At 38.3% G+C, this 26697-nt stretch overlaps 2 protein-coding genes across 3 annotated transcripts in view; one reads left to right on the top strand and one right to left on the bottom strand.

Moving 5' to 3' along the window:
- The window catches only part of anapc1 (anaphase promoting complex subunit 1), a 53096-nt gene extending 50502 nt beyond the window's left edge, over nucleotides 1-2594 (bottom strand). Inside the window, exons 1-4 of the mRNA XM_069179868.1 lie at nucleotides 2358-2594; nucleotides 1212-1448; nucleotides 444-605; nucleotides 131-173 (exon numbers count right to left, since the gene is read on the bottom strand). Of these exons, the coding sequence (XP_069035969.1) occupies nucleotides 131-173; nucleotides 444-605; nucleotides 1212-1424 (418 nt within the window). The 5' untranslated portion in view covers nucleotides 1425-1448; nucleotides 2358-2594. The remainder of the gene's footprint in view (nucleotides 1-130; nucleotides 174-443; nucleotides 606-1211; nucleotides 1449-2357) is intronic.
- Nucleotides 2595-18142: 15548 nt separating this feature from the next.
- On the top strand, nucleotides 18143-25460 carry vip (vasoactive intestinal peptide). Of its 2 annotated transcripts, XM_015362409.2 has the most exons (7): nucleotides 18145-18350; nucleotides 19092-19208; nucleotides 19964-20086; nucleotides 20353-20457; nucleotides 22203-22334; nucleotides 22667-22781; nucleotides 23898-25460. In XM_015362409.2, the coding sequence occupies exons 2-7, from the start codon at nucleotides 19102-19104 to the stop codon at nucleotides 23904-23906; spliced, it is 591 nt and encodes a 196-aa protein (XP_015217895.2). In that variant the 5' UTR covers nucleotides 18145-18350; nucleotides 19092-19101; the 3' UTR covers nucleotides 23907-25460. The 2 variants fall into 2 exon arrangements, with proteins under 2 accessions (XP_006638528.2, XP_015217895.2); XM_006638465.3 differs by lacking the exon at nucleotides 19964-20086 and having other exon boundaries at nucleotides 18143-18350.
- The last annotated feature ends 1237 nt before the right edge of the window (nucleotides 25461-26697 follow it).

The raw sequence follows: 26697 nt of genomic DNA, 5'->3' as shown, positions 1-26697 counted from the left end.
CAGTCATATCTGAAGCCTGATACTGTGCTGCATGTTTACAACCAACAAACACAATGAAAGCTGATACACCGACGTAAAGACCCAGGGTTTTAATGTCTAAACTATAAATGAAAAAAAAAAGCAAAATTACCTTCTCTATCTTCCTCGGGTACACCAAAATTACACCACAAGGCCTGAAATAAACCATTAAACAATTTCAAATTCCATGTACCTCGATAAGCACAAACATAATACACTTTCATAACCAGTTCAAAGAGCTTTAGCCATGTCACAAAAGGATCACCGAGAGCAGTTTGAAAATAATGACTTAATGAGACTGCACGAAAAACAGGAGAAAAACTCTATTCTGGGGCTGAATGATGTATTTGATTTTCTTTACCCACGGGAGTAAAGTAGAGGCTTAAGAACAATAGGAGGGAGTGGATTTCCTTTGTCATGTGTACCTGTAGGACAGGACTGTCCACGGTGAAAGCCTTGTATACATACGAAGCCTGATTCTTGCTCCCCCGGCTCCATATCACCATGTTCCCAGCCGCATACAGCTCCTCTTCAAACTCCACCCCATGGACCTCTCCACCAGCTCCCTTCCTCAGCTGCCAGCTCTCCTGAGCACAACAGAAAGGGAATGATCCATAGCCCATTCTTCACAGGTATGATGATGACTGGCATTCCAGGAACCGCCAACAATTTCACAAAATACACCCATAACGATGAAAACTTTGACTAAATCCACCACAGCTGTATTTGAGCCATGAAAGTTTGCAAGTTTAATTTTAACAGGCATCTCTTCCTCCACACCATCTTACTAGTATTAGTGATACTGATTATTGATATAATGTAGCTCAATTAGAGTCTTTTGTCCTGGGATGTTTATGTTATCAATAAAGCATATTGTATCCATCTGAATAAATCAAGTGTTACAGTTAACATGCCATGACGCAGCACAAGCTGCCACAATTAAATGCTCGTTATCAAGCCAAAAGTAAGAACCTGACCAAAATGGCTTTTCACGACAATGTTAGAGAAACACCCACATGCATCACCTGAAATCGACAGGGGATACCTGGAAATAAACTTCCAGCAAAGCAATGTGGGGAACAGAATCAGGGAGTGGGGGAAAAAAAAGAGTTGAAAATGAGAGAACACACAAAATGCAGCAGGACAGAAATAAATCCGAAAGGGGGCGAGTAAAAGGAAATTCGAGACATTACCCTCTCCTTTTCCTGCAGCGTTACCTCCCGAAGAGACCCCACCAGCCCGGCTGCCCCATCGGAGCACCACAGCTCGGAGGCCGGCTGAAGCTGTCGCAGCTGCAGGTTCACGGCGTTGGGGTGATTCTTACAGTGCTCGCGACCGAACGGAACAAACTCCTGCAATTCACCTGCGGCTATCATTGTGGCTCTCTCTTCATAGACGTTCGACATGAGTTCCAGATATCAGCATTATTTCTGCAGGGGAAGCCAACAGGTAAACATGATCTGGATAAAAGCCAGCCGTTTCCCCCACCCCCCAGGATATAAAACATATCTGAAAGAAAATTACCCCAAAAAAGCTGCAGGAACTGGAAAATGAGCAGAAAGCAAAAACAACATAATCTGACAAAAGATGTAATTTGCTTATAGCGTTTTATTTGTAGGTGTTTGTTCATGTTTGTGGCCCATACTGTTCTGTTTAAGAGTTAGGTTTTACAAAGTGAGAAAACACTCTGCACTTTAAACAGCTGACAAGAAAAAGCAACTCCTCCTTTCCGTCAGAGAGAACCTGGGGTAGGGATGAACTTACTGAGGTCATGTCTATCTTGGAAGAGCTTTCCAGAAAAACAATCAATGCTTTCTACATTTGGTTAAAGCAAACGAGCGATTTCTAGGAGTTTGTTGTCCGATTTCTTAATTAAAAAAGAGTGAAGCACTCTGAGTATAGCGCACTGCTCAAAATTGTGAAAGGCATAAACAATGATATCAACAACAACATGGTCAGCGCAGTGATGTAGAAGTGACCCGCAGTAACAGCGGCTGGATGCATGTGTTGTTCCATCCTACTATTCCAGCAACTTCCCAGACTACATATTTTAGGAGCCAGATAGTGGAAGAAAGATAATAAACGAGGGCTACGGATAAGTGACAGCAGCAATATTTTAGAACACGGGAACACGTGGGCATGTCGTAGCACGTTACTAGTCAACATTTCATCTAGATTCACAATCTAAGCAGTGTTAATTAAGCAAGACTAGTTTAAGCAAAACAAGAAAAGCACGCACTTTGCCTTAATGTTGAGGGCAAAACGTCATTCTCGGAAACAGCTGAACGTTGGATAGCTATTAAACTGTGCCAGGAAATAAACAAGGGATACGGACAAACCTGTTAGTAACGAATCGTCTACCGCCGGATCTCGGAGTCCCTTGATGTATTTACGTTCAATATAAGAGGATGACAGTTTTTGACAAACTGAAACAAAACAAACACTGAATTCCGTGGGGAAAAAAGACCAGACGTAAAAAACTAAGAATAACAACACAGGGATTCAAATGGACGCGGCCATCTTGATATCCCGTGAGCCTCCGCCATATCGCTCTGACCAATCAGAAGGCACAGAAAAATCAACAGCGCGGACGGGCGTCAGCCGAGCCGAATATTCCTCCTACAGTATGTAGACAACACAGGGAAGTAATTTCATGCAGGGATGGGTTTGTCTGTCTGAGAAGCGTAATTGGAGATGATATATGTTTGACTTTGCTTGCAATATTTCATAGTTTTGCGGCGTTTCTAGAGACTTTCATAAGAAACCCGCTTAACTGTGGAATCCAAAAACACCACAGCTTTACAAACCATGCAATAAGGGATATCGATCTCGTGAGAAAGCATCAACATCATTCGAAATATCCCTTCTCGACAATGACTTCCCAATTAAACAAAGCGCAACTTACTGGTCAATAAATGTCCTGTGAGGATTGTCAGAGCAAATACAGTGATAAACTAGTGATTTAACTTACAGCTAGTTCGGAAGTGGAAAGTGTTCCTTAGTATATGAACTATTATTTGCCTCAGTATTATTCACATCCTCAGCATTCACTCACTTTTCAGTTAAATAATGTGTCACATGTTTTTGTCTAAAGCAACTTTGGCAGACATTGCCATGGTAAACTTATTATTAGGGTTGTTAGATTCAAAAGCACATACATGTAGTACAAATACAGTTTATCTGCATTGTTGTACTTGTAGTAATTACTGTATCGCTTCCTAATACAAATTTTAATTGGCCATATTTATTTCTTTGCCAACAATAGACTAGATAATTATTTTCTTGCAAGACTTGTTTATGTATCAATGAATCAAGGCACTGACACAGTAGAGATGGAAAACCTTGTTTTCGATAAGACGGAATGCAAGCTTAAAACGCATGAAGTAATTATATAACGTACCACATGCAGTATGCAGTTGCTAGATGGATAGAATTGCCAAGCTAATCCACATGAGCACACTGTTGCACATGAGAATTTAAAGTCATCAGTGCTATTGAGGACAACCCTGCTTCAGTCCTTGAAAGAGGAGGGAGAGAGAGGGAAGGTCTTAAGCCCTATCCTGAAGGCACACTCTCCTGCTGGTCCCTGCCAAGCTTAATTACTTAACTGAAGACTATGTTGAACTAACAAATTGCTCGATTGGACCATAGCCATGTGTTATACTCATGCAATCAATTAGTACTGCTACATATGAAATCCATATGAATAGTATGGATTCATATGAATCCATATTCTACATATGAATAGTTAAAAAGCAGTTCCAACATGATATGCAGAAGCATATCATGTTGGAACCAGTCTGAAACCAGTCAAATAGCTCAAATGAATGCCATTATGATATCAATTGTGTAACTGAGAGCTTGGTTGGAACAAAAAATCAATATGGACCTTCATGACCAGGATTAAACATTCCTGTTCTTTGTCACCCTTAAAAAGAATCAATCTGTAAAGACATGTGTTTTGAACAATTTAGTAAGTGGAATATTGTCATGTTTTATTGCCGTGAAACGTTTAAAAAGAAAAGGGGTATTTATGCACACCAAATGGATCTTCACCCTCCCCTGTACAGAATGTGTTTGTACCTTGTTTAAGATTTTTGTGTTTGTATGTTGTAATAAAGATGAATCATCTAATTGTTACCTTTGAATCTCTCTACGTAGACTTGGAATATTCATCACAAGAGAACAATTTCAAGTTGCTGTGTAAAGATTGCAGAATTTACTCTATAGCAACCCAAATGTCGTTGCATTTAAAAGACGTATGTGGAATAATGAGCAATAATGTGTTCATTAAAAGACGTATGTGCAATAATAAAGCATCTTGACATTTGACGTGTTTCTCAGCTCCTTGCTGCCATCTAGGGAGGAAGGCGAATGTCACTTTAGGGTCGGAAAGCTGGAGGAAGACCCCATGATTAGGGTGGAAGAAGAATACTGGTTCTGGTCTGGATTGCCTTGCAGTTAGAACCAGAACTTTCAGTCAGGAATGGCAGACACTGTTAAAATTAGCATGAGTGAAAAGTTTTATATTGGCCTGTATCAACTAATAGCAACTGTATTTGTAATGCCATACCACCACTGTTTAAGGAAAATAATTATCCTGAATTACAAAGGTAATGAGTCAATTTATGTGTTTCCTATCCCACGCTGTTTGTTTTAACTCACCAAAAGGTCCCACCACTGCAGGGTTCTGACACTGCTGACATGAGGGAAAATCTGGTCCCTGTTTTCCAGAGCTCATTAAACAAGTCATCACTGTCACGACCGTGTTGGATGAACTGTGGTGAGTCAGACACATATTAAATCTGATAATGGGTCGTCTACAGCTCTGGTTGAGAGTCTAAACCAGCAACCTCCCTGCTCTCACCGCCAAGCCTTGCTAATGTCATGGTGGTGTGGGGGAGAGGGGCTGTGATGTCTGAACCTCAGACACAGCAGCTCATTGGTCCCAGAGCTCATCGATGACTGAGAGCAGGTGACAAACACCAGTCCACTGCAGGGACCTCTCCTTAGCAATGTTGGTCTCCCCCGAACAGCTGGGTGGCCAGGAACAACTGGGGTACGGTGCCTCATTCAAGGTACACCAGCACCAGGACTCGATACCACAACCTGGCAGTCAGGGGTCCAAAGACCCACTATGCTACACTGCCCAACGTAATTGAAGTCAGCCAAAACAAACATATAGATTGAGGACGATAGTTCTCTTGTTTTTAAATTTTGGCAGTCAGATCAAGTGCATTTCAGGAAAGACAAGAAATAAGTTTGGAAGCACTTTTTAATATTTACAACCCTAACAGTGATATGACAATAATAAATGTCTCCCCCATGTTCAAATAATGAACAGATTTGTGTGCTAAATATGTAAATATGTAATATCTAAAAGCATTACAATTTATTCAAAAATTAAGACTTTGAGGAATCGAAAATGTTTCTAGTTTTCACTACACTAAAGTTTTACACTTTCTCTTATTTTGCTGCAAGCAAGGGGGCTCACAAAGCTAATTGTAAAATGCTGAAATATTTTGTTTTTCGCTCAAAAATAGCCGAAACATGCTTGAGGGAATTTAAGTGGTAGACTCAGTTTGGAAAGGAAAATGAGGAGTGTTTTTTGCACTAACGCGAGTTAGTTCTGTGAAGTCTAACCTTAAGAAAAAGTCCCAGGAATCAACAGAACGGTTCTTTACACGCTGGTGAAAGTATGTTGTTAAGATAAATCAGGTAAAAAAAACTACGCACGTTTTGTGAAACGTTGGATGAAGGAGCCATACATGGAATACCTCCGAGAAAAAATAATAGGTACCGTTGTACATACAAATTTTGCAAATGCAAAATACTGAAACGGAAGGCGAGGGGTAAGCTATCACTAATTCTACATTTTGCACGCATCGTTAATGTATAATCCCTTGGTCTAGAATAATTAAGTGTGAAAGCAAGCATACCGGTATGTTAAAGGACTACATTGTTCTAGTTCTAAATTTGCACTGGTTATATTATATAAAATGCTCGTTTCCTTTTTGCTGGGCTGTGTCGTCGATTGGAAATTCAGAACTTCTCTTCTTTATCTGACTTCATTACTGATGGCCTTTAGCAACGGACATGAAAAATGATTCTCTGAATCCAGAGTCACACAGACCGCCACTCTCCTCCGCTCTTGAGACGTTGGTTTTAGAGAAGGACACAAAGTGAATTAAAGTTTAGTTAACCCAGCGCACAGTCTTCTTCCAATATGGTCAGTCAAAAGCAACGGAAAATATCAGTGACATGTGAAAATTAAGATGTCTCATTAACGTCAAATAAGATGATATTCATCACGCCAGCGACTCCGTTCTTAACCGACAATAATGATTTGATACTGTTACCCGGCTGCACGAAATCTGTTAATTAGGTTTCAGGATATAGAAAAAAATAGCGCATTCAAAACTGAAAGAGGTAAGCACATGACAGATTGAGGTGGAATCATGTATACAGTCTATATACAGTTCTTGCCGATTAATTACACCAAGCCGTACGGAACATGCAGCATTTGCGTTAAGGCTTTCCAGCTGGTTATAGGAAGCCCAATAATAAATGCCTCTGTCAGATAATCGTAGCCAAACCCAACAAGAGGCCGAGAAGAAAACGGCAACAGGGCAAGAAAATGTCATCTGAAATAAAAAAAAAAACCTGGAACGTGATCGCCCATGTCTAAATGCTTTCCGTAACCTTCAAAATTCAGATCCCCCGAGTCCCTGCCAGGAAGGGGTTGGACTTTCGGGGGGCTGTTTTATTGCAGTTGGAAAGTGATTTAATCTGGTTTCCTTGTAACGTTTGAAATCCCAAAGCAGAAGCTAGTATTTGCAACCTGCAGGTTTGCTTCCACATAATATGCAAGGCAAATCATATCCTCTACCTGTACTCTTAGCAAAGGTGTAGCCTGTGAAGATAACATCGTAAAAGTCTTTGGTGCCATATAACTGTATTTTATTTTACGTGCCCTAGATGCATTAATACCTTTCGTTGGAGTATATTTTCATGAATATTTATGAGGATTTAATAACTCAGAACAAGGGATTTTTCCAGGCATATCTGCGGTGTGTATTTTGGCTTCTACAGCTTTCAATGACCTTTAATAAAACAAAAACCTTTGATAGCAGATTCGTATTGCGGCGTTTTGATACTGGAGGGTTTATCTTGAATATAATCATTTTTGTGTATACCGACATGTGTTTATGCATTTATATCTATCTTTGATTTCACAAGGCAATAGAAATCAGGAGTCCACGGGTATAAACGTGCTGGATCAATGGAAATGGAATAAGGACAGGGGGGTTTCAGCTTCGTACCGTCAACGAGGCTGTGCAGTCTTCCAATATTCGTGAGAATCCCAAGGTAGACCACAATGAAATAAAAGTCAGATTTCAGAACGCTTATTTGGTCTTATTATTTTTCTATAATACAATTCCACCTTGCACATCTGTCAGGCACTTCAGCAGTTTGTTTTTAATACTCCCTTTTATTCCATTATTACTTCATGTTTTCTGTGCTGCAAATGTAGGCTGTGGCAACACTATACGTGCCTATTTGCACGTTTATTGGGTCTTCTCAGTCCAGGACAAATCAGGACAAGATAACACCAACAACTTAGAACACACAGCTTCTGGGACAAATATTAAAGTCATATTTTCTTAAACTGTGCTGCTTACCAAGAAGAAAAAAAAATAAATATGGATGGATAAAGTGTCTTTTCCTATTTGTGAAGTGCTTTGGAGAGTTCTGTACTAACCAAACATCCAAGAATCAGATTCTTTGGAAATATGTATTGAGTAATTAAGTATAATAAGTTTTGGCTTAACCAACTTGGTTAAGAGGTAGCATCCTGGCCAAAGGACAAGGAGACTAACCCCCCCACCTCCACCCCATTCAGAGAGGGGAGTTAATTAAGGGGCAGTAGCAAAGGTGGAAATGTGGTTGGGGTGGGATGAATGCACCAAAATGCGAGAAGCGCCACGTGAGAGAGGAATTTATATAATAAGTCGATAATTCCACTGGGTGAGATTGGGATTGTCTGTCGTTATCCCTCACGAACTGCTGCTAAGAACTTCCATTTCATGAGGAATAATGTCATCCAAGGTGCTTTGTGAATGTGTATTGAATATTTAAGTGTCATAGATTTTTGGCTTTACCCAGAGGAGGCTTGATCCCCCAAAAGCCAAACTAGTGGACCCCAAAACCACCAATGGAGAAGAAGAGACAGAAGGAACAGCCAGGCGCAGTAAAATAGGAAATGCAAACATTAAAAAGAAAAGATGGACGTTGAAAGCTGTCGGATGCCTGCCGGTTGAGCTGGAGGGAGATGGTATCAAGAGGAGCAGGGGCCACGAGGGAGAAACCCGGGGGTCACTCAAACCCCAAAAGAATCAAGCGATCCCCAAAACAGACAGAAGGAACATGGCGGTACAGAGTTTACATTAAAAGAGAAGGCAGCCATTAAAACATCTGGGATGCCTGTTGAAGGAGCCAGAGGTAGGACGCTGGACAGACCCTGGGCCTGAGCAGCAGGGGCTGAGAGGGGGCTGCCTGAGGCCAGAGTGGGACACCAGGGATTGTATAAACTGTAGGACGCCTGCTGGCTGAGCCACAGGTAGGACATCTTACAGGCCAGGGCCCAAGGAGATGGCATCAAGGGCAGGAGGGGCTGGGAAGGAGATAACCAAAGCCAAGCTGAATACCAGAGAATAGAAACAAAAGAAAGTGCAGAGGAGCGGCTCAAGATTAAATTAAAGAACACGAAGGAAGAAGGCTTGTGGCTTGAACTTCTGAGGAGCACGGACCGTGTAGAGATGAATAACGTATGAGCCAAATGTAAGACAAGTAGCATATGTTTTCTTTTGTTCTGTCTTATTGTTATTTTCCTGCTTGTTGGCTGAAGCACAGTCCACATATAGAATGAATCTGACAAAAATGCAAGAAGAGGTGTGCGCAAGGGTTATTTTCTGTGTATAGTGAAAAGTCGGTAATGATTGGGATCAGCTCGATGAGACTGGCTTGTCTATTGTTATTCCTCCCAAATGTCAGTTAAGACCTTTCATTCAATTAAAATAAAAAACAATGTTATCAGCTACTTTTAATTGGTGCAGTTATACAAAGTACAAACAGTGACCTGTGCATCAGTATCTACTGCGGCGAAGAACCTTCATACTAAGTGACTCTTACACAACACTGAGCTATTGTTACAGAATCCACAACAGAACATTTATCCTATTATTTGCTTTATCATATTCACAGAGCTGCACTGGTAAATGCAGAGTTGAGACTGCTGGGCAGTAAATTCCAGGAGCCTTTCTTCCCCACTCATGAGTAAGTCTTTGAAGTCACGTTTCAATGGACAAGTGCTTTCAGAAAATTCATCAGATGCTTTGGACATAGTTGGACTTTTGTGGGTACCTAAAATACAAAGAATACAGCAACATCTACAAACTGAAATATCCACCATTGCCTCAGGTGGAAATGGAATGACTGTTGCTTGCAACATTGCAGAGACTGCAGACAAGAAGAAGGCCTTTTATTTGGTTTGCTTATTGGGTAGTTTAGTGACCACGTGAATCTAGAACTTCATCTAACTGTTTCTTGAAGGACATCAGACCTTGACACTAACCACCTGGCCCGTATGCCTCTTCTCTACTGAGTGTGAAATAGTCTCTTTCAATCTAATTTAAATCTTCCATGATCAGTGAAAAGATTTAAATGTATATGAAAGTCCACTGAGACTTGGAATAATTTTTGCTGTTTTTCTTTAAACTTCTTCTGATGCTCTAAACAGACTGTTTTTTTAACAGTCTGGTGACCAAATCTGAACACACTATTCTAATTAAGGCCTCACTGGTGTACTGTAAAGCATGATCATAACTTTCACTGTTTTTAAATTCAAAGTTTTGCTTTCCTATTGCTTCGACCCCATTCTCTTCACGGATGGCTCAGTGGCGCTGTAGATAGCTTTGCAATGCTAGGGCCCTGGGTGCAATTCCCGGAGTGCTGTGTGCGTGGAGTTTGTATGTTCATGTGGGTTTCCTGCAGGTGCAGTGGTTTCCTCCCACAATCCAAATACCGGTAGGGTAATTGCCTTCTGGGAAAATTGGCCCTGGTGTGAGTGTGACTGTGCACCCCATGATGGACTGAATCCTTTGTGATCCCTGTATTGGATAACGTAGTTAGAAAAGGGATGGATGGACGGACATCCTCTTAATGAGGTGATAGATGAATATTATCCATTATGGTATTGATATGGCTTTAACATTATCCAGACCCCCTCATCCATAGATTTCTGTTACTCAGAATCATCCATGTGATATGTAGAATGCATGTTTCTATGTGGATTGCTTTGCATTTACTAATTTAAAATATCATTTGCCAAATTCCTGTCCAATTCTAGTAAGCTAGACAAGACCTTCCCTTTCCTCATAAGTCCTCATATGTTTCAAAACTCTTCATAATATTTTTATATTTGGGACGAAATCGAACTCCTTGTATCGACAGGAACTCCTCGTATTGAAAGTTTCTCAAGACTCTTCCATCTTACTCCAATGTTTGAAGGTCAAAGCACGCATTTATAAAGGATGTCGCAGGATGTCATGTGGTTCAGGAATCTAGCCTGTTTGGGGCAGCGTCTCTCTTTTATAATATAGTTTTTTCATCCTGACACATCTCAACAGATGTGGCCAAAGATGTTAACAAGCTCTAGACGGCCAGCGAATCCTTTAAGAATTTAATAATACCTCTTAAATGCCCTATTTATCTTGTTAGTATTGAAGGAAATGCAAAATACAATTTTATTAGCATCCCAGAAGAAATTATATAATTTCATTGACTCTGATGACCTGTAGTCTCAGGAGATATGCATGCCGGGCTTTTGCTCCCATTATAATTCCACGTCTTCTCTTGGGTCTTGGCATCAGCTTTGGAATCTAATGATGCTCTGAAAGCATTAGCATGGATAATGTCTTTACAATGCTTTAAACTCTGCAGCACATACGGCTTCAGTGTTTGTTAAATGATACAGTAAACAGCTGCTATTTATTTAATTCTTCTGATACAGTGTTTTGTTTTTAGATAATGTGCTCCTATGCACAAGTGTATAACTATTTCTTGAAGGACTAGGCTTAGGATGGGAGTGTGGAGCACTGCTCATGGTTCCGAACCTGTAGCTGAAAGGTTGTGGGTTCAAATCCCAGGTGAGACACTGCTGTTATACCCAAGAGCAACAATTGTACCATATCATTCCACTAAAATGCCCAGCTGGATGAATTAGTTCAAATGTCCAAAGGCCACTTGTATAGCTGCTTGGCTTACTGTGGAAAACTGCATTGTGAAAACAGGCTGCTTTGTGCAGCCATTATCCATAGGAACGTGTTGCTCATGGGCCCTGTTGGTATCTGGAACAAATGTCACTGATCCATGGAATACAGGTTTATTGAGAAAGGTGTGAGACTGGGCCAAAACAAAAAAAATTACCAGTACCTTATATATATATATAACTGACTTCATATTGGCATTTCACTATTTTGATTACCAGATTTTTAAAATGATTTTTAAGGGTTGTGTAAACCTGGAAAATGAAATCCTGTAGGTTCCAGACTGCTTGCGATTATGACATATTGCACTTTTTACAACATAATCATGAGACTGGGGAATATGTGACATTTTGACGTTAGCTCATTTAGACGAGCTGTAAATTGGTACTGGTTATAGCATTATAATTAACCCTGCACCATGAAGAAATTCAGCACTCAACTGAGTGATATCTGTCCTCCAGACTACGGCGTCATATTCGGATGGGATCATAAGAATTAGAAAAGACTAGAAGAAGTGGTATTCAATGTGAACTTTCAAATGTAGCCTTTCTGTAACGTTGCTCTTCGGTGATCAAGGCTTATTTCTATGCAGGTTTCACATCAGCGAATGTTTTTCTGCTTAGATTTTGTTTCGATTAGTTCCAGAACTTATTTTACTTGTGTTCGTCAGGAAAGGCAATTTCCTCATTCAGAATCCATTAATCACACCACGCACCTGGATATTTATCCCATAAAAAGGCACTGGATTGAATCATTATGGAGGTGTTAAGGTCAGTTCCTTAATTTCAAGGTGGATGTGCATGAGAAATGCCTACACACGAAGTATGACTCATGACAGGGTCGGTTTAAACGCACAAATCTTGTTTCTGTTTCTTGTTCCTTTGTCGTTTTGTATCATCATTAATCTGTCAAAATACAGGTGATAGTTGTACTTGTGTTTCTAATATGTCAGGCAGGCTTACACTAACAGCTGCTTTCTACAAGGTGGGAACCCTGTAAATTGACAGTGTACTGCTCAAAGCAAAATAAATAGCATTAATTCCACATACTAGGACACAAATGCTTGAACAACACTGTCTCTACATCAGTATGTGTGCCTTAAAGAACAAGTAGCAGAATTTTGAAAAATGTTGCATGATACTTCCCCATATGTTTTTATGGGGGCTCAATGGGGAACAGATTCTGGCTGAGTAACTCACATACTTAATGAAAGTTAAGTAGAACTGGAAAAATACAGTCATACATAAATTAGATGCATGGTAATAATGCTAATATTATTCAAGACTGATAGAGTTCATCCTATAAGCAGGTCATATTTTTGACATACTCTAGTTTATAACAGCCTGTGTGAAATACTTATTCTTCACATTTAGTACTTCATGTAATTCTTTTAGGTTGTAGTCCAAACAGGCTTTGAGACCACATCCCTATGCCTCATATTTTTGCAGTGCAGTTTTCTAAATAAGCTAACCAGTTTTACAATTGGTCTGAAGGCTGAATAATACAGTTGTGTATGCTAGAGATTAACTAATTGAGACATGGAAGACAGCACTTAAATATATAATATGAATGTATGCAGAAAGAGGGAAATAATATTATTGGGGAGATGTCAACTTCACACACATTGACTGGGATGTTCCCAGGGGAAATTTGGAAGCCGATATTGATATGGCTTAAACAGTATGAATGCTTTTTAACCAAGTTAGTTAAGGCACCTGCTGAGGGTGATGTTCTTACTGACCACAACTTCACAAATAACCAGGACAGAATAGAGAGATGAGATGTGTTACAATCACTGGAAACGTGACTATGATACGGTAACCTTGAAGCAAACTTTAAGTCACAATGGGCTGAGCCTAAATTAGGGTTTATGTTCCTAAAAAGGCCTCTTTGAAAGAATGAGGAATGAGAAAACAGGAATAAGGAATTGAGAACTGGTGGAAATATCATAGACAGATATGAGATGGAACATGAAACACAGATTTTACAAAATACCTAATTATGTAAACAGGGACTTCAGAAAAAGTTAAGAGACTGTCAGAGAAATATTTATGCATTTGGTAAAATCCCTGGTTAAATATTAAGGGATTTCATGAAAATTGTAATGTTCTCTATCAACAGAAAAGTGCTATTGTTGTACAGCAAACATATAAGGTTAAAATTACAAATATCCAAGTCAAGAAAAATATTGCCTAAGTGTTTAAAGGAGATATGAAGGAAAAGTGGGAAGGCAGAGATTGTCTTAAAGGCCTCTTAATTCAAAATTTGAAAATTAGTGCATCGAGTTACACCCGGCATTGAACAGAGATGAATAAATGTCAAAGAAAGACATGTGAAGAATATCACATGCCAAATATGAAAATAATTTAAAATATTATAGTAACAGAAAATGTATTGTAAAGGTTTAAGTAAATAGTTTGCCAAATTGTAGGGAATACAACCTAGAAAAATCACATGAATTATTAAATGTAGGTTTTGTGAGTTTAATGAGTATGTTACACACCCTGTTTTAAAGTATGGCTACAATATGACCAGGTTATAGGATGAAATCAGCATTAAGCAGTTGCACTTAACCTTCATTAATGATGGGGGTTTTGCAAGAGACACCGGTTGAAGAAAGAAGAGATAAATCAGATCAGAACAAAGATAAAACACAAATAAGTAATAGGTTTATTCCCTGCTGAAAAGAAAGAAAACACAATGTTTTGGCTGTGATGCCTTCTTCGGGTGTAAGAAGGGGGCCTCTTACCCTCAGCAGGTGCCTTTACTAACTGGGTTAAAAGAAGGCTCCACAGCCGAAACGTTGTGTTTTCTTTCTTCTCTTTTCAGCAGGGAATCAACCTATTACTTGTTCTTTTGCAGCCTACGCATGCTGGTGCAGCTCCCCACCTGAACTAAAACAGAAATTTACAACGATCAGTTTTATAACAACACATGTCATCAGTAAATGTGGAGCCCAAAACAAGAACAGGGCAGGAACTTGGTCCCTGAGGTATGTAGTCACACAGTCATTTCGGTTTGTCTTCCAGCCATGTGAACTGAAAGATAAATCTGACTACCTGAAACTAAGGGAGAATATAAGGAGAGTAATAGAAGATGACAGAGAGGCTCCAAAACCAAACTCATGACAGCCTAAACCTAAAGAGACTCAGACATAATGAGGGAGAAAACAAATGGCTTCTATCATGAGGGAGCACACTCATAAATCTTTGAAGTTCCTGAAAAGCCTGTGACCCAAAGTGTGCTCTTTCAGGCGATGTATAATATCCCCTGATTCGGTAAAAAGAGCAAAATTTCCTGAACACTGGCCTCATGCAGCACTCTGTTTTTAATCATCACTGTCAATTTACCAGCATGTTTCCAAGTCGTTTGCGCATAATTCATTTAATTTTTGGCCTAACCAAATCAGGCTATGTGATGTAGCACAGTGCAGCCAGTGGCTGGAAATCAAATAGTTTTAGACGCGCTGGTTTAGCCTACCCTTAGCAGACGTTAAGGGTCTTCATTTGTGTACCACAATCTGGATTTGGTGTTCAGCACTGTTCGATTCATGAATAACGACAATTATTTGGAAAGACATAAAGATTGCTTTCCCCTCTACATGTAGAAAATAGAGCAGAGTCCCAAAACGATTACATCTTTCGTAAAATGATCTGCCCTTGTGTTTGCACCCTCCTACTTCTGTTTAACATACCCTCTTCTTCCTCACTATTGGTTTGGTTACTGTAACTTTGTGCTTATGTTAAAAGATGAAACACCATCGCTAACTGAAAATGTTTATGAAATTACAAATCAACCTACAACTTTGAACACGCCTGTAGCAAACATTTGGATGTGAATGAAAAGGTACAAAGAATACTTCTGTCCAAGTCCTGCACATTTTTTTAATCCAGCTCCAGACAGACTCAGTGATCGAAGTCACTGACGAAACAGTAAGAAACAAGTGGTAACAAGTGAGATCAGTATCTTTCATGCTAATGCTTTGTCTAAGAGAGTAGGTACTGCTGTTTCAAAACGTCTCCTCTCTGTATTGTATAACCCCAATTATCGAATCACAATTAGTGATTCGCTCATTTTTCACACAGGTTCATTTTTGTATTCCTTTTAATTAAGCAACACCTCTGTAATATAGATGTACAATCGCATGTGTTCTTTGTTCATTGTGCCCACACCTTATTTGATATTAAGTATCTCTCTCATATGGATAATGAAAGTGGATAACAAAAAATTAGATTCACTATCATGAAATTGGGTGATGATTTGGTGATAAACGGTATCAATTAAGGAAAAAAAAAGTTTTTACAATCACCTGTTATTGTCAGGGACTAGGATACTACAGGGTTAGGGTATTATGATACCCTAATCTGGATTCTGTATTACGATCGCTTCTCTTTCTAAAATATAGCAACAATCTCATAATTATAGTGTAGATATAAAATTACAGATGACTCTAAAATACAACAAAATGTAAAGATTGCTGAAGGAACAAAATACAATTAGGTAATATTCATGAATGGACAGATTTAATGTACATAGTGTTAGATGCAGATAGGAAAATATGGAATCGAAGAGTATGATATTTTGAGCATGAATAGGCCAACTGAAAATTTTGCAATTTGCATTAACACCACATTTAGACAGACTAAAATGGCAAACAAAAAAAAACTAATTACTGCAGCTGAAGGCATAGACTCTTGAATGGAAGTTACAAATAGGTGTAAAACAGACTTGGAGGGCACTTATTCCAGGTGCTAAGAATCCTCATAAAGGCACTGACAAAGTCAGCCTGATTCAAATCTTTGGGGTCAGCTTGGAACACCAACCACAGGATACACATGGAAAATTAAGAGAAATGTATTTACCTCTGCAGTCAGGAGGAACGCCTTTATATATACTACTGTAAGTATATATATATTTGGCTAATGCTTTATCCAAAGTGACTTACATTTGCATTCATGAATACAGCTGGATATTTTCTGCACAAATGGTTGTGGGAGTCTGGAACAAGCTACCCAGCCATGTTATTCCATAGAAAGACAGGCTTAGTTTTGTAGCAGCAACAAAACTGTAATGGACTCGTCGATCTCTTCTCATGTTCCCGTGAATATTTTCACATAGATACAAACTAAAATTATTCTCAAAAGAATTTTAGAAATAAATTACACATTTTATTTTGTTTTTCTTAAGCTGATATGGATATGCTGGTTGCAGACTCTAGCAATCTGGAAGTGAAGAGTGCACAGGTTACTTACTGGTGATAAAAAATTATTTGCAACTGAATAGACAAAAATCCTTTTCACAGTTTACTTGGCCCCAAATGTCAATTTACTCCTGTGTTGTGATGTACATATTGTATTCTGCTGCATAGATAAATATTAAATGCTTATTTTGTATATCCTAAAGAAATAGCCAAATAAATTTCCTTTAGAAAAGCTAACTGAATGCAGACACATACGAAAAAGAACTAAATATCAGCAAATATGACACATATGGATTCAGAGGCGTCAAAGGATTCAACACCAGTAGCATAATAGTAGCAGTAGCAGTAATTAGCGTATTACAATTCTCACAACATTAACAAATCAAGCTAACTTGGATTGCAATACACAACTGCAATGATAAAAACAAATATGCCTCCAGACTTATTGTAACATTCTGTCACATTAGGGAGCTAACACTGGTTCAGAGCTGATCAAGATCATCTGACCTTTGCAGATCATATTTACATTTAGGTCTCTAGAAAACACCTATCCCACCCCAAAAAAAACTACCAGTGTCTACTGTCAAGAATCTTTGACATGATAATTAAACAATGAACAGAAATCTGTGGAATCACTACAGAGGGGACATGTGCATGCAATTTTATTCAACAAAACTTTTAAATGCTTTAAAATGGGGCTTTTACAACCTGATTTGACAACAATCAATTTTTCTAATGTGAAAAATAACGAAAACTACAGTAATATAAGTAATTTTGGTTAGGTTGAGACTGGTATTGATTTCGCAATTATTTTTCACATTTTATACGTTTTTAAATTAAATTATATTTCATGCACCCTCATCACAAAGTTCTTTTATTACGGTTTTCTCATTTCAGTTACTGAGACGTCGTGAATTGCACATTCATTTCAGACATGGCTTTAACCCCTTTAAAAATATCGGACAATCCCTGCAATTTAGATTGAAGTAAATATAATTCCAGGAAAGGGTTATTTTTTCTGCAGTTCTATAATTACAGATGTCCTTCTTGTAAAATACTTATGAAAATAGAAATACTGGCGTTTTAAACTCAATTTAGTTTTGAAGTGTTGACGCTGCCTGGTTGATACGAACTACGTTTTGATTGATCTGAAGCGCATATATGTTAATCAGTGGAGTCCAGTGATTAAAAATATAATCTGAAAGCAGAAGTAAAAATTAAACATCCAAAGACAAAGCTGAAAGTCAGACCCGACTGTGTGAATGAACAGGGGCTCCCGCTTACCTTGAAACTACTTGTGATCAAAACAACAAAAAGTTGCTCGGTTTGAAAACTAGGAGATCGCTACAGAAAAAAGAAGTGATATTAGTTTGGACTCTAAACTAATATCACTTTGAACGTGGAGGGCATGAATCAATATCTTGCAGGACTTTAGAAATCACATTATGTATGATATAAATTAGTTCCACTGTGGCGGATGCTTACGGATCCAGGCTTACCAACAAGCCAATGACGAACTCGCCTGTCCCAGTGGGACTGGGCATGACGTATCTAAACTGATCGAATCTGATTGCCTTCCTATTCGGCTAAAAGTATTCAGATGTATAAAATGAGGCACACTGCTCCACATCCAGCAAGAGTGCCCACAGGAGTTAAGAAGAACCACCGGCAACGTTCTGCTGAAGAGGGCGAGCTGGCTTTGCTGGGATAGTTCTGCAGCGTGGAAACCTACCGTCTACTGTGCTTGATTCCAGCACCGCGGACAGCGCCAGCCAAAGACGCCAGAAGACTTTCACTGCTCACCTGTAAGTAGCGCAGTTCATCGATATTCTCTTGCTGCCTAATGACTCTCCAGTCGCAGTTTCCCTAAACCTTTGATACAAAATAAAGAGAAGGTGTAAGGGATCGGTTAAAGATACACCTTCAAATTAAAAAAAAATCCGAATGCAATATTTAAAATTCGACTCGATTGTTTTTTTTATATTTAAGAGTGATGCGTACGTGAAGTTGTTTTAATAGATACATTATACCTTTTAAGGACAATAAAAGCACATGAGCGTAGAAGTGTAGCTTCAAGTGCTGTGCATTACAAAGACTAGCATTTTGACAGAAAGTTCCGACGAGTGTACAGTTACAGTGTACCTATTGTATTTTAATCTTATAGAGTGCAGTTTGCTGATGATACTTTTTTACGTCTAAATACATTTTAAGTGCAACAGCTTTTAGAATAAGAAAATATGAATTGTGCTTTAAATGATGAGCTGGCTACTTGCCAAGCACCTGTCGCTGCCTTTAGAATATCAGCGACTGTTTCTCGTTAAAATAAATATTGTTAAAACTGCTCAGAAAATAAATCTGAGTGGATTGTAATTGAAATGCCTTCCCTTAGAATTATTGGCTAAATTCCGTGCTGAAGCTACTAAATTTGCATTCAGAATATATTCAAATTTACAGAGAAAGATACGTAAGGCTACAGTCAAGTGACAAGAAACAAGCTTAAAACCAAACTAAACGTCTGCTCATTGTCTCTGTCCGTTTTTGTGTAGATTGAAAGCGATGTTACAGAGAAACAGTTCCCAGCTTCTTCTGCTTATAGCCCTGTGCAGTGTGTTATATTCCAGAACAGTGGGTCTACCAGCGCTGGGAACTTATTCGTCTATGAGGTACGACTTTCTAGATATTAACTATTCTTTGAAACAATTGAGTTGTTATTATTAGAGAGAGACAGATGTTAACACCGATTTCGTGTTGTCTAATCGCTCTTTCTTCAGTTGAGTTTTAAGTAATAGCACACAAGCCAGGCGCTAGTATGTGCGATTCCGACAGAGAACAGAAGTTTCCCTAAATCGGTGAGCTAAATACTGCATTAGCCTTTCCTGACCTGTAACATAAACCCATACATCTTAAGGACAGAACCAAGTCTGCGATAATATACAACATAGGCAATTGACAATAAAACAAAAACAAGCAGTGACACTTTAAAATAATCGGTAACTTCAATCTGACGTCTGACAATAGTAGCTGATTTATAGAAAAAGCCGCAAACCGAAGAGTTTAGCACCACTGATTACGGGCAAAATGCTCTTGGCTTTTTGAAGATGACCTTTAAATGTGCTACATCCGCCTGAATGAATGCACCTCGACGACCTTAAACAGAACGGAGTTAGATTTTAATTACATCGGACAAATTACTGTATATCGTGAACCTTCAACGAACCAAACCTTACTTGGGAATTTGCTTATTTACTTACATTGGATGCGGTTGGTTAGCAATTAACTAGATATAAAACGACAGGCTACCTGGAAAGTCATTATTCTGTGACACGGTTCGAAATCGTTGTTATTATTAAGATTAATTTAAGCGCTTATCCGAGACGAAGTGATTTTAAGTGAAGTGTTTCTCTCTGCTGGTCCGTAGGCTGGGAAACACAGTGGCAATTGAAGGAGACAGCGAGAACGACTGGACGAAGAGTCCATCCAAACACGATTCCGTCCCAGAGAGCTATAAGCTTTACTATGATTTATCAAACGCAATCGCTAGGTACGACGTCTTTAATCTCCATTTATGTTCATATGGCGTACAGTACGTTTTACAGTATTTTTTTGAATGCTTCATGGGTTTCATATCGCTCTATTTGAATCAACGCATCACTACAGATATCCAATATCTTCATCAAAGGCAGCCATGCCACTGTCGAGAAATATGACATGTCTGATTTCGTGCATTAACGACGTAGGGCTTGTATATGGTCTTATGGTTTTGAAACGTGTAGCGTTGAGTTATTTCACTTCGTAATTTAATTTCAGACCCACACGACACGCTGACGGTCTTTTTACAAGTGGGTACAGCAAGCTTCTTGGCCAGCTATCCGCCCGACGGTACCTGGAGTCTCTAATTGGAAAAAGAGTCAGGTAAAAATGGATTTTATTCCTGGCATAGTTTTAAACACATTTCAATTTCATGACTGGAGTAATTTGTCAGACAGCAAGCTGGTATTCCTAACTAGTTTTTCTTTGTTAGAGCAATATTGTTTAAAACTACATAAGACTGAAAACAATATGCACTTGCGACCACGTTTTAAGAAGATTGCAAAAAAGGTTATTTCAGGTATTTTTCAGGTATTTAGTGATTTTTATTGATAAACTGATTTTTTATTGATCTCTGAAATCCTCGGATTTAAGATGCATTTCTTAAGATGCTGTCTTCAACTGGCAAGAGATGAGACAACCAAACATGACTTGAGCAGGCCTATTTATGCACTCCAGTGTAGTTCCCAAAGCTGTAGTATGGGTTTTCCCCAGTTATGGCACTAAATCTAAATAACAATAAGCTTTATAAAGCAAACTAATTTGGTCAAATGCCAAGCGATTGGATAGGCATTGTTAAATATGCTAAAAGAGTCACTGCAGCTCAATTATCTCTCAGGATTTCTAAATTCTTCTTGAGTTACTTCTACAATAGAGGTTTCAATACACAGAGCTGGTGTCATAGAACTTACCACCACCTGTCTGACATGTTGTATGGACATATACATATTTTCCTATTCACGAATGAACTTGTGATAGTGAAGGTCTTGTCTACATATCCACTCACTGTATAAAGGAATGTTTATCATGTCTGATTTGAAGCTGTGTACAAATGACTGCATACTTATGTGTCTGGGCAAAAACCCCACAGAAATTAACTCTATTTGAGGCTTCATCAGTGTGGTGTCATTAACCAGGTGTATACTGTAGATACATATTTATAGGAAAAGTACATGTAGTCAAAAGCTTAGTTGAATATCTTTTTCTTTGTTGATTAAACATAAACAAGGCGAGATACAGAATGCAAACATGGTGTTTCAGTTATTCATGTTGTTTAAATTCAGCTCTTGCACTTTTAAAGATATTGTTCCCAATTAGGTTTTGTATTACATTTTTTGTAGATATCAAGCTTTGAATTGCTGAATTCAAATTTCACAGATTATTACAAGTGCAGAAAATCAATGATAATATTATTTCACCACTATCTTTCTATCATGAACACTGCAGTATATTCCAGGGGCAAATCAGCCTGTTGTATGTTATTAAATGCACGTCATGCACAGTTTAGAAAGGAGAAGTACTGTATGTTACAGAAAGTAACTTTTAGCATCATCTTGTGACAGCAAGACATTCAGTTTATGTTACATCAATTACATTACTTGTTCCAAAAACCAAAGTAGAAGTCTCCATCTGTCTATCTGACGAACTGAAGAAAAAAATGTATACTCAGAGAGTATGGAGGTGCTGTCCAATAAAAAAAATCAATGAAAATGCTAGAATGATCCATCCTTTCTACTCCAGAATGAATTATTTCTTAACACTTGTCAGCATGTTAGTACATGAGCCTCCCTCAGAACAAGTTATCTTTCTTTCTTAAAAAATAATGATTAAACAGCTAATAATTAGAACATTTTGGAGAACAATCATCTCATGATGACATTACCCCAGAGCTATATTCTAGATCTCTGTTTAGAAAAAGTCTAAAGGAATATCCTCTTGGGTCGAATCACAAGTGGACTCAGAATGTAGATACCCGAGAAATGTACCTTCCCTGAGGGCTTCCATAACATTGGAACAGCAGGGCTCTGAGCCTGGCTAAAAGTTGTTGTGTCTTCTATTTCCTCTCCTAGTAATGACCTGATGGAGGAACAGATGCCAGTCAAGCGCCATTCTGATGCCCTTTTTACAGACAACTACAGCCGTTTCCGAAAACAAATGGCTGTGAAGAAATATCTGAACTCCGTGCTCACAGGGAAGAGAAGGTAAAGGCAGGGATGCCTGAGAGCCCAACAGGTCTTTCTGCACTCTGTAAAAAGGGCAATGCAGCAGCTGCTGGAATACAATGTCAAACAATGTGAATGTATATTATTTAACGATGTCGATTTAAAATGGCATTTGGCATTATTTAAGGTATTTGATTGACATAGTGCCATTAAAACCAATCCTCTAAAAGCAAAATACATCTATACATTTGTTTTGGATTTTTATGCGTTTACTGTTTATTACAGTAGTGTAATTTCATTTTTCCATTCAATACTTCCAAGCATAATTCCATTTTTGGATTTCAACCCATTTGTTTTGTCACTGATAACAGCCAGGAAGATGTAAACTCTCCCAACCTTCAGGATGAAGCTGCCATAAGTGAGCCCTCCTTCTCAGAGAGCTACGATGATGTCACAGTAGATGAGCTCCTCAATCACCTCCCATTGGTAGGCTCCCATTACAGTTTGCATCGTACCTAACAATCAAAGGCCCTAAAACACAAGCATGTTATTTCTTTATCTCTCGCCAAAAGTCCGAACTTTCCTTCAGTTTCTGACCCCTGTGGTCAGAAATGTCAGAAAACCTAACTCTCAGGGTCCAGGGCCTTACGTGAATTTTAGGGTACTCTGTCAGTTGACAAATTATTTCTGTTTTGAAGAAAATATTAGCCTTGTCCAGCAATTAGTTAGTTCAGTCATTCGGTGCTTCAATAGAACCTAAAACAAAGGACCAGGGACCAAAATTTCCTATTGTTGATGTAAAAACATTAAACTTTTGGTACATCAGATGGGAAGAAGTGATGAACATGGAAACTGACACAACAGCAGATTTCACAGCAGTTTTTCATAAAGACAAATGAAGACCATTATGCATAGATGCTCTGCCAAAAGCTGCAACTGAGAGCTGTTTGGAAAAAATCTACCATTCAGTAATTCAGTTGGATCCTAATGAATTCTAAAAATGTTTTAGAGGTTATTTAGTGCAACTCACCCTAGCCGAGAGAACAAGAGCCTGACCGTAAGGATGAGGCTGACCAAACATGCCTTCACTTTCATTAGGAATGAGCTGTGGAGCTGCGACAAGGGTATCAGTACCTGGGGTTGACATGAGGGGTGTGCAAAGGGAAGTCCTGAAGACAAGATATATATATGTAGGAGAGGGGAAGTAGGCAAGATTAGGATCTTACCTTCCTCCCAAAGGTCTGCTGTCAAATTCATTTTGTCAGAATAGATGTCCTTTAAAAGTGGTCCACTTTTAGAAAGGTTGGTTTGCTCACAATGTTGTCCTCATTTGATTGGAGAATACAGACTTCTAGTTTAAACCTAGCCTTTATGCGTGGACTTGTACAGTCATATGTTGTACAACACAGATTCCCTTATAAAAAAGAAGGAGTGGGGTAAATTCAGAAATTACAAACTGAAAAGAAATTAATCTCTCTGCAGCAGGTGAATAAGAACAAAATGCTTATTGTCTACAAAAGACCTGTTTCTATGGCTGTCTCTTTATAATCTGTGAAAATAGAATTGATCTAAATCTGCCCTTTTGTGTTGTTTCTTTTTCAGACACTCTAAAGAAGGCCTTCCAGAAAGAAGGAGGAGATAATCTGTCATTAACTTGCTGTTTAAATACCATTATAAGAACATCAGTATTAAAACCAAATGAGAAATGTTGTGAAGTTAAGAATTGTGACAAAATTGGTTCTTATATATAAAGTAAATGTTTACACTGTAAATAAACTACTTTGATTCAGAGGTGTTGACCTAAAGCTGTACATACTGTATGTTAGACAAATTATGTGGACTAGTCTTCTGTACATTTTAGTTCAATAAATGCATTAAAATGAGTAGTATACTGGACAATGTACAATCTTATTGTAACATAATAGTAAAAACCACGTGTAGGTCAGTTTTTCAGCATTTTGCCACTTTTCTATTGGTCTAAAATAATATTAATAATTATAACTGGGGAGCACCATGAAATTATATGCATGTCCAATTCATATTGTAAATCAGACTACAGATTGTATGAGTCACTCTCTAACCCCATTTCTGTGACTAGATAATACTGAACAAACATTATAACACTGCCAGGCATAATGGCTTGGTTTCAATTCCCTGAAATATTTAAATATACAATGTATGCTAATATTTATACGAAAAAGGAAATACCCAACATCAACATCCAAGTGTACTTTTTACGTTAGAAACACAAAACAATAGGGAAGAAAATGAAATAAAATAAAAAAGGGATTAAAACTAAATTCAAAAGGCTTAAGCACTTTCAAACATACAATGAATTATTGTGCTCTGGAAGTGCACAATCCGAGTTATTTATTCCCAATTTTCCTATGTTTGTGACGAAACACAAGGAGATATACGAAAAATATACACTCCTTTCCGATTCTTTCATGATCCTGTTCCATTACCAAACAGAAGTAATAATACTTTAATAAAATGTTCACATCTTGTTCAATAATTTCAAACCTGAAGTGACCCTAAAAGCCTTTAGGCTCCCTGACTAAGACTGCAATCCAAAATGCACTATAACTTACAGTTAAAATAGTTTTTTTTCCCTTCATAACCTGTAAAGACATATTTATTCTTTAAGCACTGGCATGTCTTTACACTTTGAACAGTTTAATTGAAACTTTATTGCCTTGTTACTATTGCAAATTAACCCAGATATTAAAGAGACAATTGCTGAAAATGTAATGATTGTTGGAAAAAAAATATGGTTTCACTGCTCCATTTATACCTTTATCTCTTTTTACAAAGTCCCCTTTCTCAGCAGGAGTTCTAGAATCCAATACAGTGACTACAGATTTTCCTATGTAATATGTTTGTTACGGTTTTCCTCACCCACAGCAGTACTCAGAAGTTAGAAGTTAGAACGCATAAATGTTTTACTTTTAGGCACAGCACAGGAGCAGCATTTAGTTCTGACATGAAATAAGATTATATTTATATCATAGATACATAGTCAATGAAGATATAACTTCAAAAGTATGATGTTTAATGCCAAGTTAATGCTATTGAATATTCTCAATAAAACACTATTCCTTCTTTCTTTTCTTCAATTGAATGTAACTTCAAAAAACATGAAACTAGTAATAAAGTTTTATTAGTGCAGAACTATGTTGTTGTTGTTGTTGTTGTTGTTGTTTATTTAATCTGATTCTATGCAAAGGCAAAAGTCTATTAATATTGCTTATTATTATTTCATGAATATAAATGGTTTAGACAACCAGGAGTGAAAGTACGGAGTGAATGTTCTAAGCATCTATAATCTAAAGTTTGACTGACTGTAGCAGAGTAGAGTAGACTGACTGTAGCAGAGTAGCAGACTCTTAGAGTATTATAATATAATCATAATTACAGTATAATTATACAGACTCAAGCTCCTTCAAAACCCTGTACTGTATAAAGTGGTTCGAAAATGGATGGGTATATACTTATAATGCTTGTTATTTTGCTATTTAAATTGAGCAAAATCTTCAAAATGTTCACAAGAACTTAAGGGGAATTACATTATTTCTGACTTGCCAATCCAGCATTGTATCAGCTGACCCATCACGTTTACCAGTCATGCCTGTCAGGTGTACCTCGTCATTTACGGAATTCGATCAGGATGAACTGTTAACTTGAAATGTCTAAACTTTCTGTAGATCACACACAAAATTCCATTCCTGACTAAAGAAGGAGGAAACAGTGAGTCAAAAGGGTAGGAGATGGCAAAATACCTCACATTTTTACACAAGATCAAGATGTGTTTGTCCAAAACAAGGGGTTCTTCAGGCTTTAAATCAGACAGCTCTTCCAAGGGCCAGTCTTTACAGAGCTACAACAATCTCTCCTGCAGCTGGGGCCCCTTCCTCACGCCTGCTCTGCTCATTGACTTGCGCTCTCTGCTCTTACTCTTCACAGTGCAATCGCATCCCACACTCTCTTCAGATTAAATTGAAAGAGCGAGTCCTTTGTCACACTACTGATATATTAACCCCACAAACCACATTGGATGTGCCACCTATCTGAACTCTGCTTGTCTTCGGCCTCAAACGCAGATGCTCGGGACAATCCAGGAACTGTTTCATGTGCACAGTCACCTTGGAGTTGGCGTGTAGCAGTGGCAAGGGCTCTCAGCCAGTTCCCTGCATGCTTAGTCTAGATACCCATTCGTTCTGCACTCATTCCAGCTGTGCAAGATATGCATGAATATAAGGCGGTTTACCAAGGGGTTGACTTGGAATCTTTCATCCCATCCAAGTGAACATTTAGTCCACTTCACACTCAAAAACCAGGGAAAGATACAGAACTGAGTGAACATGTTTAACACAAGAACTGTTAAGTAATTTAAAAGACTGTC

The sequence above is a fragment of the Lepisosteus oculatus genome, chromosome 17 (genome assembly GCF_040954835.1).
Source record: "Lepisosteus oculatus isolate fLepOcu1 chromosome 17, fLepOcu1.hap2, whole genome shotgun sequence".
In the NCBI taxonomy this organism is placed as follows: domain Eukaryota; kingdom Metazoa; phylum Chordata; class Actinopteri; order Semionotiformes; family Lepisosteidae; genus Lepisosteus; species Lepisosteus oculatus.
Note: the sequence above shows the minus strand (reverse complement) of the source record. Positions and strands in the feature narration are given on the sequence as shown.

Coding starts and splice junctions, on each gene's coding strand:
- vip (XM_015362409.2), top strand. CDS start 19,102: ATGTTACAGAGAAACAGTTCCCAGCTTCTTCTGCTTATAGCCCTGTGC. Junction 19,209..19,963: donor GGAACTTATTCGTCTATGAG/GTACGACTTTCT, acceptor GCTGGTCCGTAG/GCTGGGAAACACAGTGGCAA. Junction 22,335..22,666: donor GTGCTCACAGGGAAGAGAAG/GTAAAGGCAGGG, acceptor CACTGATAACAG/CCAGGAAGATGTAAACTCTC.